This window comes from Delphinus delphis, chromosome X (genome assembly GCF_949987515.2).
Source record: "Delphinus delphis chromosome X, mDelDel1.2, whole genome shotgun sequence".
NCBI classification, from domain to species: domain Eukaryota; kingdom Metazoa; phylum Chordata; class Mammalia; order Artiodactyla; family Delphinidae; genus Delphinus; species Delphinus delphis.
In genome coordinates this window covers 63,643,543-63,656,994 of record NC_082704.1, presented here as the reverse complement: position 1 = coordinate 63,656,994, position 13,452 = coordinate 63,643,543, and the positions used below count along the sequence as shown (strand labels likewise).

The window sequence follows — 13,452 nt, the reverse complement described above, 5'->3', positions numbered from 1 at the left end:
TGGATGCTGTAAGGTAAACGTAAATGACTTATTCAAGGTGTTGCTTCTCAAAAAGTTCAGAAAGCTACCGCAAAAGAATTAAGCATAAACTCTTTGAAGTGAAAGTGAAGTATGCAGTGAAAATCATAGCTCAGTTATAGCCATCTACTTATTTAATATCCATTTCAATTTCCAGGTGCAACATTTTGGCTCTCTAATACTTCCTATTTAGGTTTTCTTACATTTACTATAAGAAAGTGATTTGCAAGGGGAATTCCCTGGCGATCCAGCGGTTAGGACTCGGAGCTTTCACTGCCGGGTCCCAGGCTGGATCTCTGGTCAGGGAACTAAGATCCCACAAGCCACGCAGCACAGCGAAAAAAAAAAGAAAAAGTGATTTATTTTTAACACTTACATAGTACCAGGTATATATGATCATGTATTATGATCTACTCAGCCTTATATAGAGTTAATCTAGATGTAAAGAACAAAAATAGATTTTTATCATCTATTTGTTCTAGAAAATGTTTCTGATCAACTATACATGTAGATAGCTACAATAAATAAAAAATATATCCATCTATGAATGACTTCTATTTGACTGCACAGAGCTAAAATGAAACAAACACAATAGAAAAGTAGGCAAAGTTTGTCATTTGGAACCCACAGCCTTCCCTGTCTGCTTTTAAGTTCATAACATGTAGCAACCTACTCTCTTCTCCAGTTCTTTTCAAATTTTTTCATATTATGGCATATATGGAAAGCAATAGTACTTACAATAGCACACCAGGAAAACTGGAAGATGCTATTCATTTCTGAAGGTGACCCAGCTGCATAAGACCCCATCTACAGTTCCAAGTGATGAACACATCAATACCTCAGCATACTTTTATGTAATCCATTTAAAGCACAGTATGAGACACACTGGTTAGTCTACTCTCTCTTTTCTCTTAACCATAAGTTATGAGAAAAAATTAAGAATATTTTAAGAAAATCATTCCCAGGAACACATAAACTTTAAGCTATTTATTTCTAATTACGAGATGAGAGACTGAGGAGAACTTAAGTGAAAATGCAGGTCAGGAGACCAGGGGAGGAGATAACAGGAGCTTCCCACTACCTTAAATTAAACTATAACCATTCCTTTACTATTCTTAGAAAAGCATACTTTAAATCTAGTTGGAAGATGAATGCTGATAATAAACTGCCTTTATGGGGTAACAGGAGAGAAAAACAAGAAAAGAAATTTTGTAGTTTAAGTTTTACTATCCCCCTGATTTCTTAGAGAAGTAAGCCAGGGTCTGTGGTTAGGCTGCCATCTGTCTATTTCAAGGAGATACTGAAGAGAGAAATGTTTATCAAGGAATCACCAAATTTGTTCAGCTGCAGGCCTGAGACCAGCTAAGCTCGTCTGTGCACAGGATCATTCACCTAGCTGGCATTCACATCTCTTCTCAGATGGTCTCTACTGCTTTGCTCCATGATTCCCAAATGCCACATATTTAGAGTTACTTACACTGTTCTGTTTTCAGATATTTGATATTTCAAATATTCAGATATCTGTTCCCAGCACTGGAGTTCCTAAACACCCAGTCAGGCTGCACTAGGAGTATACAGAGCCTGAACACTAAACCTTCAAATGTAGATATGAGTAAAGATAACTTTAGCCATTGGGAAGTTCAATGGAAGACTTTCACTGAGTATACACTCATGCACAAGAGAAAGAAAGAAAGAGAAAGCGAAACATATGACAAACTGTACCTGACACAGGGGAAACCTAGAGACAATAAATATAGATTATGAAGAATTAAAAAGGAAAAAGACTAAACCAATGAAACTAGTTTTACTGTATAAAATGAATTGTAATCATAGTTTATCATCTGAAATGCTTCCACTTATTTATATAGTAGTTAAGTGAAATTACCCTGGTGGGTTTGAAATGGGCTATATCTAGGTCTGAATCCCACTTCTACCAATCATTTATAAAAATAAAGATAACAGCATTGCGAGGCTGCTCAAGAATTAAGTTAGCTAACACATGGAGTGAAAATAATACAGAGTTTAGGCATATACATGTAAATAAATGTTAGTTTTTCTTTTTTCCCTTCCTCTTAAATACCAGAGAGAGCACAATGGCTTGCTTGTAATTCAACATTCATCAAATATTTGTTATTACTTGTATCTGATTATCCTAGATGCTTACCAACTGAGGAAAGATATTCCTTTGAGCCAACCAGTGAGGATAATTAATAACTGAAAAAAGCACTGACATTACAATGACATGATATTTTCTAAATCAATGTTCCATGATAAACATAACATTTATCAGACTCACTTTCTTCCAGCTTTAAAGAAACTGAGGGATTGTTTCCTGTTTCATCCACATTTCCTTCACCACCTCCTCGAGATCTTGAATTCCAGACTTTAATCACTTCAACATCATTGTCACTGCCACTTCCACTTGAGCTACTATCTTTTTTCCCCTTTTTCCCCTTTGTTTTCTTCTTTCTAAAAAAAAAGAACAAATTCAAAGTATTAGGAAAACACAGGAAAGATACAAGTGCCAATTATTAGAGGATGATCAGCAAGTAGGGATTTTAAACATGTCAACACAGGGCACAAAAAGTATTCAATTTACTTTGTATAATCATCAGAGCTTAAACTCATGGAGGTTTCTTCAGAATCTGAAGCTATAAATTCATCCATACTGTCTTCATCAAAATATCCCTAGAGAAAAAAAAAAGATGAATGTTTTAAGAATTTATATCAATTTATACTGGAAATTATAATAATGTTTATTTCATTTAAGGATAAGTTAATTGTTATGAGATAAGGAAGAACTGAAGAACTATCATAGATTAGAAAAAATAAAGGAGACGTCACAGATATGAATAATAAACAAAATGTGAAATCTTGGATTGAATCAAGGAAAAGAAAAAGGATGTAAGTACAAAAACTGATGAAATCCAATTAACGTCTATTGTTTAGTTAATAGTACTAACCCAATGTTAATTTCTTAATTTTGACCATTTTACTATGGTTATGCAAGATGTTAATCTATGACAAAGGAGGCAAGAATATACAATGGAGAAAAGACAGCCTCTTCAATAAGTAGTGCTGGGAGAACTGTACAGATACATGTAAAAGAATGAAATTACAACACTCTCTAACACCATACACAAAAGATAAACTCAAAATGGATTTAAGACTTAAGTGTAAGGCCAGATACTATAAAAATTCTTAGAGGAAAACATAGGCAGAACACTCTGACATAAATCACAGCAAGATCTTCTTTGACCCACCTCCTACAGTAATGAAAATAAAAACAAAAATAAACAAATGAGATCTAATGAACTTAAAACCTTTTGCACAGCACAGGAAACCATACACGAAACAGAAAGACAATCCACAAAATGGGAGAAAATATTTGCAAATGAAGAGACTGACAAGGGATTAATCCCCAAAATATACAAACAGCTCATGCAGCTCAATATCAAAAAAACAAACAAACCAATCAAAAAATGCATGGAAAAAAAAAAAAAAGCATGGAAGATCTAAATAGACATTTCTCCAAAGAACACATACAGATGGTCAAAAGGCACATGAATATATGTTCAACATCACTAATTATTAGATAAATGCAAATCAAAACTACAGTGAGGTATCGCCTCACACTAGTCAGAATGGCCATCATCAAAAAATCTACAAACAATAAAGACTGAAGAGGGTGTGGAGAAAAGGGAACCCCCTTCTACACTGTTGGTGGTAATGTAAACTGGTACAGCCACTATGGAGAACAGTATGGAGGTTCCTTAAAAAACTAAAAATAGAGCTACCATATGAGCCAGCAATCCCACTCCTGGGTATATACCTGAAGAAAACCATAATTCAAAAAGATACATGCATCCCAATGTTTACTGCAGCACTATTTACAATAGCCAGGACATGGAAGCAACCTAAACGTCCATCGACAGGCGAATGGAAAAAGAAGATGTGACACATATATACAATGGAATATTACTCAGCCATAAAGAAGAATGAAACAATGCCATTTGCAGCAACCTGGACGGACCTAGATTGTCATACCGAGTAAAGTAAGTTAGAGGACATATATCACATGATATCACTTATATGTGGAATCTAAAAACAGGGTACAAATGAACTTATTTACAAAACAGAAATAGAGTTACAGATATAGAAAACAATCTTATGGTTACCATGGGGAAGGGTGGGGAGGGATAAATTGGGAGATTGGGATTGACATATACACACTACTATATATAAAACAGATAGCTAATAAGGACTTGCTGCATAGCACAGGGAACTCTACTCAGTACTCTGTAATGACCTATATGGTAAAAGAATCTAAAAAAGAGTGGGTATCTGTATACATATAACTGATTCATTTTGCAGTACACCTGAAACTAATACAACAGTGTAAATCAGCTATATTTCAATAAAATCTTTAAAAAAGATTAACATTTAACACTCCTTCCATAATCACAATGCATTCAAACATATAGTAATTAACTAGAAATAAAATAAGTTGAATTACTGTACCAAAAAGAAAAAAATTTTTGAATATACAGTACGTCTATACAGATCAACCTTTTTCCTAAAGTTATTCTGCTTCCGACAGATACCTTTTGATCAACTTTAGGTTAGTTGATTTACCTTATTTTCTTTGCTAATGTAGTCCAGCTGCAAACACCAAGGATGAGTCCAGATTCTACTTAACATCTGAAAATCTTGGAAAAGTTTTGCACCTGCCTTTCCTCTTCCACCTTCACTGCTATTACCTACACCTGATCAAAAGAAAAAAAGAGTTAATGTTAAGACATAAGAATTCTCTAATTCATCCAAGGTGTTTCTAAATTAGGGCCTTAACTTTATCTGTGCCTCGGACTCCTTTGCCCATGTAGAGAATCTTATAGGCCCTCTTTCTCAGAAAATTTCAAAACATATAAAATAAATAGGATAACAAAAGAAACCCATTATACAGAAATTATCAAGATGTTTAAAAACAAACTTTTGATATAGTGGTATGTGTACCTTATTAATGCATTAAATAACAAACTACAGCAGTAATTTTAACAACTGCCTGAAATTCTGAAGCATTGATAAAGGTAAATTTGAGATATCGGTAATGACAATAATATATAGAAATATTTCTGATTTCTATTGGTAACAAAGTCACAATTAACACTAATACTACTTTGGTTTGTTGCCTATATTAATAATTGGAAAAATGCTGTATTTTTGATAGAGGTTAGTGAAAACGTAATTTTTTTCTTATTCAGGTTTTTCTTATTCAGGTCCTAGATTCTAACCATAGACCCTAGATGACAAACTTCTGCTTTAGATAAAGCCACTCTCTGTATACAGTATTTTAGCAACTCTCTCCAATTATTCTTACACCAAAAAAACTACTTCTAAAACTTATATTTTTCCTGTTGAAAAAAATAGATTTCTTTTGCCCAGAGTAATTTCAACAAAATTATATTTTTCATATGAAAATGAAGTGAAAATTAAATGAATGCACATTTCATTAATATGACAAAATCATCAAGAGGGTAAAACAGAAGAACAAAGCTGACTTTTTTTTTTACTAAATTTATTTTTGGCTGTATTGGGTCTCCGTTGCTGCGCACGGGCTTTCTCTAGTTGCAGCAAGCGGGGCCTACTCTTCATTGCAGTGCACAGGCTTCCATTGTGGCAGCTTCTCTTGTTGTGGAGAATGGGCTCTAGGCGCACGGGCTCCAATAGCTGTGGTACGTAGGCTCAGTAGTTGTGGCTCACGGGGTCTAGAGCGCAGGCTCAGTAGTTGTGGCGCATGGGCTTAGTTGCTCCGTGGCATGCTGGACCTTCCCTGACCAGGGCTCAAACCCGTGTCCCCTGCATTGGCAGGTGGATTCTTAACCACTGCACCACCAGGGAAGCCCAAAGCTGACTTTTTTAAAAAACAGCATTTAAGCAATAACATTTTTCTGTCCACAGTTTTAAAAGATGTAAATTCACTGATAATTAATGTCTTGTCTCCATGAGGGACAAGAGTATATTCAGTAATGATATGAAATATGAATAAAAATGCATAAAAGCCTGATACTGATTATTTTGCCTGATAGAGGTATTTCCACTGTGTATGACAGAAATCATTGCTGTGAAAATGAGGCATCTAATTACTTGATATACAACTGTTCATAGCATTCCCTTATAATTCTTTTATTTCTGTAAGGTCAGTAGTAATGCTCTTTCATTCTTCATTTTAGTTATTTGTATCTGCTCTATTTATTACTTTGTAAGTACAACTAAAGAGTTATCAATTATCTTGATTATTTCAAAAAACCAAGTTTTGGTTTCAATAATTTTCTCTACTGTTTTCCTTTTCTCCTTTATACTTATTTCTGATTAGTCTTCATTATCTCCTTCCTTCTTGCTTTGGGTTCAGTTTGCTCTTATTTTAGTTTCTTAAGGTAGAAAGTTAGTTATAAATTTGAGATCTTCTTTCTTGATATAGGCATTTACAGCCATAAACTTCCCTGGAAGCATTGCTTTACCTGCATCCCCTATTTTAGTATCTTATGTTTTCATTTTCATTTACCTCTAAATGTTTTCTAATTTCCTTTGTGATTTCTTCTTTTGACTCACTGGTTACTTAAGAGCATGTTATTTACACATATTTGTGAATTTTCTCACTTTCCTTCAGTTATTGGTTTGTAATTTCATTCTAATGTGGTTAAAGAAAATATTTTGTGTGGATTTTATCCTTTTATATTAAATGAGGCTTGTGTTATGCTCTAAAATATGGTCTATCTTGGAGAATGTTCCATGTGCACTCGAGAGGAATGTGTATTCTGCTCCTATTGGACAGACTGTTCTACAGATGCCAGTTAGGCCTAGTTGATTCATAAGTGTTTTTCAAGTCTTCTATTTCCTTGCTGATCTTCTGCCTAGCTGTTCTATCCAATATTGAAAGCCTTATGAGTTTTTTAAATTAATGTGAAGAAATGAGAGATTTCAAAAAAAAGTAAGCTAAACAACTACCATTTATTCTCCAAGAAAAGCTGATTAAAAAGTCAATTTTTATTTTGGTGGGTGGGAACTACTCTTGTATATACCATAAACATCTTCTATTATAAAAAAATTTCATAAGACTTTTAAGCCTAACTGGCTAGTGTAGAATGTTAAAGGGGAAAAACTGAAGTCTCCTCTACCTACAGTACTGATATGTGTTAGAGTTGTTATTCTTTGTGAGGAATGGGAACCACATTAAAAAGAATATATTAATAAGTTAGCCAAATAAACATCCACAGAAAAATGTTCTCTATACAAAAGAGAATTGACAATTATTATTGAATCATTCTATCCTAAAAAAAAATGTTTTGACGCCAAATGGCTTTATTTGGAAATACAAGCACAAAAAAGGGCAAGTAAATACATAATGACAAGCGAGTCTTCCTTTCACTTGAACACTTAAGAAGCTGAGGTATGCCTGTATCTTGTTCTGGCTTTGATTTACATTTCCCTGATGGCCAATCATACTGAGCATCAGTTAGAGCAGTGATACTCAAGCAGAGGGTACATCAAAATCACCTAGAGGGCTTATAAAAATGCAGCTGCCTGAGCCCTACTCCAGAACCACTGACTCAACCTCTAATGTGTGGCACTTAGACCCATTCATTTTTAGAGACAAAAGGATATTACTGTTCTCTATTTCTAAGAGTACAGTTCAGTGGCATTAAGTATAACTGAAATGTTGTGCAACCATCAGCACTCTCCATTTCTAAGACTTTTTTCCATCATCCTAAACAGAAACTCTGTATCCATTAAATGAATCTGACTATTCCAGTCACCTCTAAGTGTAATCACACAGGATTCGTCCTTTTGTGTCTGGCTTATTTCATTTAACATGATGTCTTCAGGATCCGTTCATGTCAGGATTTCTTTCTAGACTGTAATATTCCATTGTTTGCATATATCATATTTTGTTCATCTATTCATTACTTGATGAAGACTTGGATTGCTTCCATCTTTTTGGCTATTATGAAATAATGCTATGTAAACATGAATGGGTAAGTATCTATTAGAGTTCTTGCTTTCAATTATTTTGAAAGTGGAATTCTACCTAGAAGTGGAATTGCTGGATCATATGGTAACTCTCTGTTTAAGTCTTTGAGGAACTGCCACACTACTTTCTCCACAGGAGCTGTACCATTTTATATTCCTAGCAGCAATGCACCAGGGTTCTAGTTTTTCCTTATCATTGCCAACACTTATTATCTTTCTTTATCTGATAGTCATCCTATTGGGTGTGAAGTGGTATCTCTTGGTTTCAATTTACATTTCCTGAATAACTAATGATGATGTAGAGCATCTTTTAATGTGCTTATCAGTCATTTGTATATCTTTTTTGGAGAAATGTCTATTGAAAACTTTGCCCATTTTTGAATTGGCTTGTTTGGTTTTTCGTTGTTGTTGTTAGGTTGTAAGAGTTCTTTATATATTCTGGATATTATCCCCCTTTTAGGAAAGTGACTTACAAATATTTTCTTCCAATTTGTGGACTGTCTTTTTATGTGCTCCATTTTTGCATTCCTTAAGACAGTGTATGGATTTTAATACTGATTTAAGCTTAAAATCAGGCTGTTTGAAAACTAAGTATTCACACTTGTAAAACCTAAAGTTGTTTACCGAAGGCAGAGGCTTACATGTAAATATAAACTTCTGACACTTGATGGTAAAAAGGAAGACTGCAGGATTGTACTTTTTAGAGAACAAAGGAAAATTAAGAGGATGTTAATTTTCTTGAAATTCATTAAATTTAGCCTCTCATGACTTTAATTCTGTAAATATTAAATATCTTATAAATTATCACTACTAAAATTAACATCAAATTGTTGCTAGTATCAAAAGCAAAATTTATGTGAACTTTTAAAAGCCAAGTCAAATATAAAAAGAGTCATATATAGAAACAAAAGAATTTCTGGAATATGTAACAGAAAAAATACCAAACATTTTAAATGCAAGTGAGATAGGTGAATGACATTTTGGGAGAAACACTTTGATGGTTTGTAGTGAGAATCAAGATAAAGTAACCTTTAATATAATCCATTTAGCCTTTTATGGCTATTAACTCAGGTTAACTTTAAGGAAAATAAAACATCACATTTAGCAGGGGGAAAACCCAAGACATTCTCATGACTGAAAGATTCATGGCATCAGATAATAATTTAGCAATTATACCTTTCTGAGTTTAGAAGCGTTGGCAATTAGTACTTTAGATATATACTCCTATCAAGTGAAGTCACAAAGAATGAGGTCCCTTTAATTCTTAAATACTGCATTGCTCTCAAAAAGAGTACATTTTAATATCTATATATGAGCTATTAACATTTTGCTGTTGGTTATTAGAGACAACTGATTCTTTAATAATTGAAAACATCTAGTACATTCCTCACAATAAAACAAAATTTCAAATGGAGAAAATATTAAATGACCAAATTTAGTACCCTTTATTACTCAGAGATTAATGAAAGATAGGTCTGATAATCCCTCTCTTTCTCTCTCTCATTGGAATTTCTACATTTGGTTACTTAATCATGTCTGCAATTTTTGTCATTCAAAACAGAATGGTACTGATACAATACATCTAATAGCTTATGATTACTATACAAATGAAACTGTATGCCTTGCTGGAAATGATCTCCTTCCAAAAGTCAGTCAGAAAATTGTTTTTATAATACAGCAAAACAACATTTCTATAAAATACAAACATTCAAATCCTCTTTTCCCCAAAGCAGAACAACTGTTGAGGACTATCATCATTATTCTACTTTCTAAAATGCACTGCTGTCACAAAGAGTATTACTTTAACTATTGATAGGATAGGAAGTATCATTCTAATATGTGTGTATACACCTCCACCCTCCATTATTTTTTGATCAACTATTGTATCCACAATGGCTGAAGGGTGCCTTCTAACCTGTAGCTCCTAAATAAATCTGGCACATCACCTGAGGAAAGGTACCAGAATAAAGTGACTAACAAGTAAAAAAAAATCACTCCAGACCAAACAGAAACTAAAGTTTTGCTCTGTGAACAGTGACAACCTTGGGCACACAGACACACACAAACACACGAGTTTACTGATGATGAAACAATATCTGTTCATTGTATTTTTAAAAAGCACATAGAAAATAGTACAAAATAAAGTTCTGCATAATGTCATGACCCAGAAAATAACCTATTATTAACATTTTTGTGTATTTTAGGCATTTGTGCATATTTTTACTGTAACATTGGGACATAATGTGTGCGCTGCTTTGTATTTTGCCTTTTTTTCCCTTCAAACTTTGTCAATTTGATACCTAAGAAATGATTTCATAAATTTGATTTACAGGTTTTTTATTATTAATGTGGTTGGATATTTTTTACTAATACACCGGAATTTTATTTATCTTGGATATTAGTTTTTTTAATTAGAAATATTTTGTGCTTTTACAATATAAACATACCCATTTTATGCAAATGCAAAATTGCAAAAGAACAACTGACATGGTGAAATTATCAAGACAGCATTCTTCAGAAAAAGAATGCTTTAAGAGAGAAAACAATAAGCTAAGTGTATTTGTTACCTGTCAAGTGATCTAAGTAGTACTGATAGAGTTTGCACTGAATAGGAGTCATTCTCACAGCTAACACGTATTCATGTTTTGGAGGCAAGAACTTTGTTAATGCTGTATAATCTTTCCTCTGCAATTAATAAAAAGAGAATGAAAATTAGTTAAATATATGACAGTAACTAACTGTTCTAAGAATTATCATTGCTTGCAACTAAAAAAATGTACATAAATAAATAGGTACCAGACATATAAGAAAACATTTACTTAAACATATTTACCCTCTTTAATCACACAATGATCCCATATAATTGTAGTTAATGTATTTCATGTGACTATACAATATGACGCACTGGTAAAAAGATACTGCAACACACCAGGCAGGTTTTAAATTGAAGTGGCCATATTACCAAGTGAGCAATTTAGGTTTTCAAATGGTCTCCTCTATATAGAAAAAAAGAAAAGAAAAAAAGGTGGGGAGGGGATATAGTAGGTAGTGCTAGCAAAAAGACTTGCTTTAATCATACAGTAAAACCGTTGAATCAAAGTTTGATGCAGTCTGGGTTATCCTTTGGGTAAGATGTGCCAACATGCCAGAGGATAACACATAATGTCAGGGGGAATGTTTGCCCAACTGAGAAAACAAGCCAAGTATAGGCACTCTTGAAACCATTTAACATAGGAACAGGAAAGAAGAACACTAATGTGCTAGATACAAATGACTACCTAAACAAGAAAAACGCTGCCTAAGTAGCAGCAGTAATACAGAAATACAGTACCTGCTAGTACCTCTGGCTAACCTGAACAAACAGGATGATTTCACCTTACGTAATGGTAGTATATTCAGTCAAAATGATAGCCTGTCTCATCTGTTACATCTTTTTTGCTACCATTAATATCTAGTGTCTTAAGAAAAATACAGAACTAAGATAAAATGCAGACTGACCAACTGGTCAGTCTCTACATACTTATCTACTCATTTTAACAAAGGTTTACTGAAGATCCATGTGTAAACAACACTATTAGCCCATTAAGGTTACTGTATGTACTTGGAATTAATAAAACTGTTTCTTCAGGATTACATTAATATGGCTTCACTCATAATTCATAATTGCCTTTCCTAAAACCATTTCAAACAAATGAGGCTTGGAATACTATACTATAGAATTAGGTGAGCACAGAAATTTCTTAATCATAATAGCTGTGTTCCTTTTACATGCTCCCTATCTTAAGGATGAGAAAAATCTAAACATGAACATATTAACACATGAAGTTATACACCCAGCAAATGAATTAATCAATTATGTTCTAAACCTCTCAAGGCAATTTTTTTAAAGTTCAATGCTGCATAAACTTTGGAAGAGACTGCAAAGAGATGTAACTATAAAACTATTGATACATGCTGAAAGGAGAAAGAAAACACAAAGTTTGAATTCAGAAAACATTTTGAGATTGCAATATACCAAAGTAACAATATTTTATTACTGTGGAATGTACTTGTACCTGAACACATCCAGCTAACATTTCATAGAGAATGTGAGCACGTTTTTTCATTACTCTGACATCTACCATGGTAGAATCTGCACACTGACCATTTTGGATTGGATTTATAAATCGATTCCTGAACTCCTTAATGGATCCAAGCAAATTTTCTTTGATAAAGTTAACCATGCAATGATCTAAGAAAGAAGATATTAGTTCATTAACAACAGTAATGGCTAAAAGAACTGAGAACAATTCTCTGATAAAATGCTCGTGTCTAAAAGGCATGCCATGGAAGCATTACAATTAAGCTACAAAGAAAGAACACCAAACTGAGTGTAGACTAATACTGGTTATCAGTATGATTTAGAACTGGATTACCTAAATCAGATGAGAAACTCAAATAAAACCCATCCCAAAATTCTAGACATGAATGTTTAAGAAAACACCAAAGAACATTTTATTTGAACTCACTAGTCTTTTTAATAGATACTGAGTATAAAACAACTGCTCTATAATTCTAACCATGATTTTATGGTCAGCAAGGGAATCTCGTGAAAAAAACATAGATACTGAATCAAAATAATAAAATCAGGTAATAAACTACTATATCAAATTTTGATATAGTTATTAACTGATATTATAATTGTTATTAATATTATCAATTATTAATTGTTATTAATTGTTATTAATTGTTATTAATATCAATTATTAATTGATATTAACTGATATTATTAATAACTGATAACAGTTATTAACTGATTTAGTTCCAGAAATCCTTAACAGAGTAATCAGTTGCCCTATACTATACAGGACCACAATGTGAAACAGGGCAACAGTCTATAAATGGGGCAACAGAAAAGGGGGAAACTGGAACAGACAAAAATAAAGATAAAATATAGATACATAGTATAGATAAATATAAACAAGGACAAAGTGAGACAATAACCAGTATTACGAATAATAAAACAGAGAACAGTAACTATAAATACACCAAAAGAATATAAATAACATAAAAATAACAAAAAGCTATTAGAACAGATTACAATGGGAAATTTCAATTTGTTATTTGCTGAGTAACTCATGTTCCCTCTTTAGTGTCATCACACACATATGAAAATAAGGGAAATTCACAAGTCACTTCCCTGGGTTCACATCATCTATCCTCAGCCTCAGCAAACTGTATCCTGACATCAATTCAACATAGCTCTCCTCCAATCTCCACCTTCCTAAAACTTTCATGCTTAGCATTTCTTTTCAATTTCCTATCAGTACCTCCTCCAAAACTGGATATATTTTATTACAATAGCTCCTGAATAGTCACAAATGCATTTGTATTTTTTAAGCAATCATTAAGACTTCTGATACCTTG

At 33.1% G+C, this 13,452-nt stretch overlaps 1 protein-coding gene across 16 annotated transcripts in view; it reads right to left on the bottom strand.

The window, feature by feature from the left end:
• ATRX (ATRX chromatin remodeler) overlaps window positions 1-13,452 on the bottom strand; it is a 242,762-nt gene that overhangs the window by 76,628 nt on the left and 152,682 nt on the right. For all 16 annotated transcript variants that reach the window (XM_060001635.1, XM_060001638.1, XM_060001644.1 and 13 more), the window contains 5 exons: window positions 12,102-12,277; window positions 10,614-10,731; window positions 4,654-4,784; window positions 2,618-2,706; window positions 2,315-2,487 (listed from right to left, as the gene is read on the bottom strand). In XM_060001635.1, coding sequence (XP_059857618.1) covers window positions 2,315-2,487; window positions 2,618-2,706; window positions 4,654-4,784; window positions 10,614-10,731; window positions 12,102-12,277 — 687 coding nt within the window. The remainder of the gene's footprint in view (window positions 1-2,314; window positions 2,488-2,617; window positions 2,707-4,653; window positions 4,785-10,613; window positions 10,732-12,101; window positions 12,278-13,452) is intronic.